General features: G+C 47.9%; 1 protein-coding gene across 2 annotated transcripts in view; it reads left to right on the forward strand.

Annotated features, from left to right (window-relative positions):
• Positions 1-259: 259 nt before the first annotated feature.
• Positions 260-5,756, forward strand: part of LOC134092785 (rho GTPase-activating protein 40) — a 20,717-nt gene continuing 15,220 nt past the window's right edge. Inside the window, exons 1-2 of one of the 2 annotated variants that reach the window (XM_062545858.1) lie at positions 260-701; positions 5,358-5,557. In XM_062545858.1, coding sequence (XP_062401842.1) covers positions 484-701; positions 5,358-5,557 — 418 coding nt within the window. In that variant the 5' untranslated portion in view covers positions 260-483. Of the gene's footprint in view, positions 702-2,808; positions 3,097-5,357; positions 5,558-5,756 lie in introns of those variants that run through there. The other variant, XM_062545859.1, reaches the window with a different exon arrangement.

Genomic DNA, 5,756 nt, shown 5'->3' on the forward strand with positions numbered 1-5,756 from the left:
CGAGATGGTGAACAGAACCTTAGTCCGCCAGCAGTGACCAGCAGCCCCTTCCTACTTCCTCAGTGGACTACCCTCCAGAGGGCATGACCTTAGTGTGATCGGCAGCATGAGGAACCAAGAGCAGCCACGCCAGTAGCTGAGTTGCAGACCTAGGAGACGGAGAGGAGAGGGACTTTCCCAGCCAGTGTTTTTGGCCTTTTAGTCGAATCGTAGAGTTCGGACAAGAGGGAACCGTGGTGGGCCTGGAAGACACCGTGGAAGCCTGGGTGAATTCCAGCCGCTACGCGTTTGTAAAGGAACACATTGTGTTCAAAAGGCTGTGAGCAGAGCAGCCGTAGTGACACACCAAAGGAGTGCACAGGAGCACGGAGGGGACCCGGCGAGGAGAAGAGAGAGAGGGGGGGTGATCCAGCATTTATTTTACGTAGGAAGTGATGCGGGTCCCGGCGTGCTGCCCCAATACGGCTCTCTTCCTGTAGCAGGATGCGACGCGGTGACGTTCCAGCGAAACTGTCCTTGCTCTTCATGTGTTTACGCGCAGACGAGATTACAGGGAAACAGCTTGCCGGGGGCAGGCAGCTGCTGTTTCCTGCGATTCGCGCCGGCAACCTGGGGGACGAGGCCAGGATGCCGTGGGGGAGAATTGCGCCTCAGGCCCGGCTGCGCCGTTCGGGCAAAGCCAATGGACTCCCGAAGGCCAGGTAGGCTTAGGCCCCCACTGACCAGGACTTATCTGGATGCTACACTCTACCTGTCTGTCTGCTACTAAGTCAATTAAGCCCTTCTCTTATGCAGTGGAATAGTGTATTGGTTGGTTTAGGAGGTCTTGTTTAAATAGTGTCTCAATTTCAGGATGTTTTTGAAGTGTGAATAATTAGGCTTGTAAACATCAGTGAACTGTAGAATACTCTATCCCATAAGGATATTTTTTTAAGGATAGTGAGCAATTATCTGTGTTTGTTTAGTCGCATGTGTTTTACCATGGGGTCAGTCGAACAGCTGTCCTGCAATTAGTGTATGCTCCACTTCTGTGCCAGTGATGCTAGTGATAGTAGGTTTCACACGTCCATATTACTTAACTCTGAACTCTCCTGGACATAAGAGGCTTTGAACTCTGCTGTGAGGATTTAGACCAGTGGCCTCGGAGTAGCGCTGTCACTGTCGCTGATCACGAAGCAGATTAGTCCTTCGCTGATATGCCTCGCAAGGAGGCAAACCTGTGTAGACTATCTAAACCTGTGTTCACTGACCAGACCTGGACGCTAGTAATGAATGTTGTGTTTGACCTAAGAAAATGCTGCTTCCTGTGTTGAAAGGACTGATAAAGTTGTGTCATCAGAAATTGTGTCAGTATGTAATGATTGTACGGTTTAGAATGCGTGAGGCTTAAGCAGCATTAACGTCCTTGTGTCTCCTCATCGAGGAGGTGTGTTGTTGTCGTGCAGAGATAAAAATAAATGCTCTGGGTTTTTTAGGGGCTTTTTTTTAATGAAGAGACCGGCGACAAACACAAGGAAACTGTGGAGCCAGAGTTTCTTCATTCCTTATTCAGCTTCACTGACTTAATTCAATGCCCATGAGTCTGTCTGTCACTCATAAGGCCGCACTGGAAGAAAAGAAGGGAGAGGTTATAATTATAAGAGGATATAATTATTGTTATTATTGTTATTATTGTTATTATTGTTATTATTAATATTGTATACGCACTGACATGAATTCATATGGAGAACTAGACAGGCTTCTGAAACAGGCTTCCTCATCATTATCACACCATTGGTCGCATTAAAAAAGGAACAATGAAACCTGTGCTTGCGTCATCAGTTTTCCTGCCGGCGACAACACAGGAGTTTTTTAATCAAAGGTCAACATTCTGGCCTTGAAATATAGTAGGAACTGCAACTATAACTGAAGCACTGACCAAGTTCCTGTCAAGTACTGCGCTGCCTGAAAACAAATCTTCACCTGCTTGAGAGTATCAGCAAAGTCCTTTATAATGTCTCTGGTGTCCATCTGACAAACAGATCAACAGGTCTCTGAGATGATTCACTGTCAGATATTTGGCATATTTTGGAACTATAGTCAAGCAAAAGGAATGCATTAAGGGGGGGGGGGGGAGAGAAAGAGAAAGAGAGAGAGAGAATGAGGGACAGGAATGAAATGTGTAGGTGTCATTCCAGAAAAGCCTGTTCCTCTACAGGTGCTATCTCTTCAGGGGTTTTTGGAGTGGATGCAAAGATAAAGTTGGCAATTTGTCAGTCATAACAAAATTCACGTGCATAGCACTCATGAGAGATTCCATCTCTGACTGCTAAATTGTTTACAAGCATATTGTGGCTGCCCCTCTTTCCCCTCACTTCCTCACTGACAGAGCCATCAAATCGATAATATAAACATGTCTTTTTTGGGGGGTTGTAGGCGGGGTAATTTTTGGGACTTTACTAGGCTACTACGTTAGGGAAGTTGACTTGTCAGTTTGGGGTAATCTCCTTATCTCTTCTGTTGAATTTCCATGAGGGTCAGAGGGAAATGAGACAGGTGTATATTTTTAAAAAGGGAGATGTGACTGATATGCACATATCCAGTTGTGTTTGGTTGTGTGTGTGTGTGTGTGTGTGTGTGTGTGTGTGTGTGTGTGTGTGTGTGTGTGTGTGTGTGTGTGTGAGAGAGAGAGAGGCCTTCTGTGACATCAGTGCCGGAAGTATTACGGAAGCCACTGGCTAAGGTGTGTCAACACACTCAGAGCTGACAGGTGTGTATGGGATGGGCGGAGGCACCAATGGTGCTCCTCCAGCCGTGGCGCTTCACGTACCTATCAGCCATTCCTTTCTGATGGGGCAGTTGTAGATAGGCCAGTGCTGGTTTCTGCAACATCAGGCAGCGCGAAAGAGAAACCAGAGACGGACCTCGCCTAAGCGGACTGCGTGGTCTATAGGCCTTTTTGATGCCGCACAGCATGAAAGGCAGGGTGGAGAACATGCGTCGGCTGATTCCCTCCAGGCAGATTGTTCGCGGGAAGGCGAACCGAGGCCGACCAGCGCGGCCCGCCAACAGCCCACGTAGCCAGCGCCGGAGACCAGCCGCCCACCCGCACATCAGGTACCACAGAGAGAGAGAGACAGAGAGAGAGAGAGAGAGAGAGAGAGAGAGAGAGAAAGAGAGAGAGAGAGAGAACAGCCTACACACGGCAGCTTCACTTTATAAACCTAGACCACTGGAAATCCACTGTAATGGACAGAGGTTCGTGGTGGCTCAGAGAGTGCGTATGCATGTGTGTGAGTAGAGTACGCGTGTGCATCACGTATCGATCCTTGCGAGGAGTGCTTAAGAGCTGCGGCGGTGTTTGTTGACCTTCATACCTGGCAAGTGGCGGTAAGGATGGCCTGTTTTTGCTCCCAGCTGACCGGAGCGAGAGTAATGGAGCGTGGGTGAGGGCAGATGTTGCATGCGGCAGCCACAGTCTGCCTGAGTGCTGTGGGGCTCGGGAAAGAGAGAGCATGGCTGAGTTTAATTTCATGGGTTTTGATAGCAATGCTTTTTTATTTGCCATGTGTCACAGAGGTATGGAAACAGTATTGTGTGGTACAATATAAGAGGTGTAGCCTAATCTAAAAAGTATTTTGGGGCGATGTAATGTTGTGCAGTAGTCTTGCCTTAGATAGATGTGTGTGTTACATTGTTATTCATTTGGGATATAGTAGCGTTTGTCTGTCAGTGTGTGTGGGATGTGTGTGTTTGTGTTTGAGGGGGGGTCAGGTCGGATATACTTCCTTCTGGGTTCCTGTAGAAACTCGCATAGCCTCCACCCCCCCCCCTTCCCCCCTCTCCCTAGTGACCCTGAAACTAGTTTTGCATGTCAAAGTGAAAAGGGCTGTGTTATTGATGGGCTTCCTTGTGTCTCGTGTGAGATTGGGAGATAGGGCTTCATCCCACAGCTACTTTACTCACTGCCATAAGTAAACAGAAAAGACGGCTTATTCCTTGTTTATCGTCCTCTTTACTTTACTATTTGCTCTAATAGGAATGCAGATTGTATTGGCCAGATGTGTTATCGTCTATGCTGCATGTATTTTGGCTCTGCTCATTGAGCCAATATATTTTTGTTGGAGATCATTATTTGGCCATTGTGGTGCTTAAATACCAACTACAGCTATGCATAAATGGAAAAGGCACACAGATTTGCATAGGAAGTGGCTTCCTCAATAGCAGCGTGTTGCACAAAGCATTTGTCATGAGTTGTTGTGCGGTTAAAACAACACGAGGGTACAGCAGTTCTTGACTGCGTGACCCGAGCCACATACCACAGCTCGGAGACCACAGTTTCCTTCCCTCAGTGTAACGGTGTGGCATGGCCTGGCCTGGAGGCCAGTGTTTCAGGCCTCCTTCTGGAAGAATAGCTGGCATACACACACACACACACACACACACACATTCAACTGACCCCATGAGAATGTAGGTGTGTTATAGACTCCTTTTGCCCCTACCACAGGAGGTTTTCACAGAAATGAAAATCCCCCCTTAAATCCTCTTCTACTCTGCTACTAGGTGTCTTACACAATAAGCAGCTTTAAGCAGGCACAATGGTGAACTGTTTGTGATTAATTAGCAGGAGTTACAGTAAGGTAGTGCACTTTTGCAGTGAGTGGTGGTGGCAGACAACAGAGACATCTACTGGTCATGTGTGGAAACTACCTCCTCAAAGATCAATAGAGCGCTCTGATTTCTTCTTCCTCCTTGGACGGCTCTGCTTATTCGTATTGATTAGTCTCTGTGAACTCATCTTGTCACGCTTGGCTTCCTCCCTTTGTTTTTTTGTTTTTCGCTCGCCTCCGACTCTAACTCTTATCCTCCTTTCACCCACAGCAAGGTAATGAGGCTGCTTGTGCTGCACTTATATTCACGAATCAACAGATCTGCTCTTTGAATCCATCTTTCACGTATCCAGGGTTGGTTTTTTTACATTTAGATTGATGATGATCCAGAATGCATTATGCCTCTATTGATTTTCGCCTCCTCTTTTCCACTCTCTATCCCTCCGTCTCTCTTTTTCTCTACTCTTCTGTGCTGGTTGCCATCGTTTCATCATATCTCTCTCCTACCTCATCTGCGTGTGAAAGTCCTTCCTTCTTTTTTTTAAGTGTATTTTTGGGCCTTTTTATGCCTTTAATGAGACACAGCACAGTGGAGAATGACAGGAAGAGAGTGGGTGAGAGAGTCAGGGTGGGATCCGAAAAAGGATCACGGGGCGGGAATCGAACCCAAGTCACCGGCGTACAGTGCAGGTGCCCCAGCCAATGCTTGAAGTTTCTTCTTAAACACGTTCCTTATGGCCTTGGCTTGTTTGTTGTGGTCTCTCGCAGGGACCCCAGCCCTACCGAGATGAGCGTGGAGCCCTGGGCGGACACTCAGGAGCAGGCCACGTCGGATCAGTGCCCCCCCCAGCCGGAGCAGCCGGACAAGCTGTGCCTCGACTCGTTCTGGAGCGAGGTGGAGACCATCCGCAGCAGCAGCAGCTTCAGCGAGCCCAACCCCAACCGACGAGATTCCAAACAGTCCGAAGGTGAGAGGGAATGCGGAGCTAATGCAGAGTGAAAGGTGTAGTCAGCGCTTCTGATCCGAGACAGTTTTTTTTGGGGCTCAGATTGTTCCAACAGCTCCATTGTTTGTACACAGCCTTGGAGATTTTCTTTTCGTCAAATTAAGCTAATTAGTCGTCATGGCCCTCTGGCTGTGTTTTCACTGTTGTGTGCTAACTGTGT

The sequence above is a fragment of the Sardina pilchardus genome, chromosome 9 (assembly GCF_963854185.1).
Source record: "Sardina pilchardus chromosome 9, fSarPil1.1, whole genome shotgun sequence".
Taxonomy (NCBI): Eukaryota; Metazoa; Chordata; class Actinopteri; order Clupeiformes; family Clupeidae; genus Sardina; species Sardina pilchardus.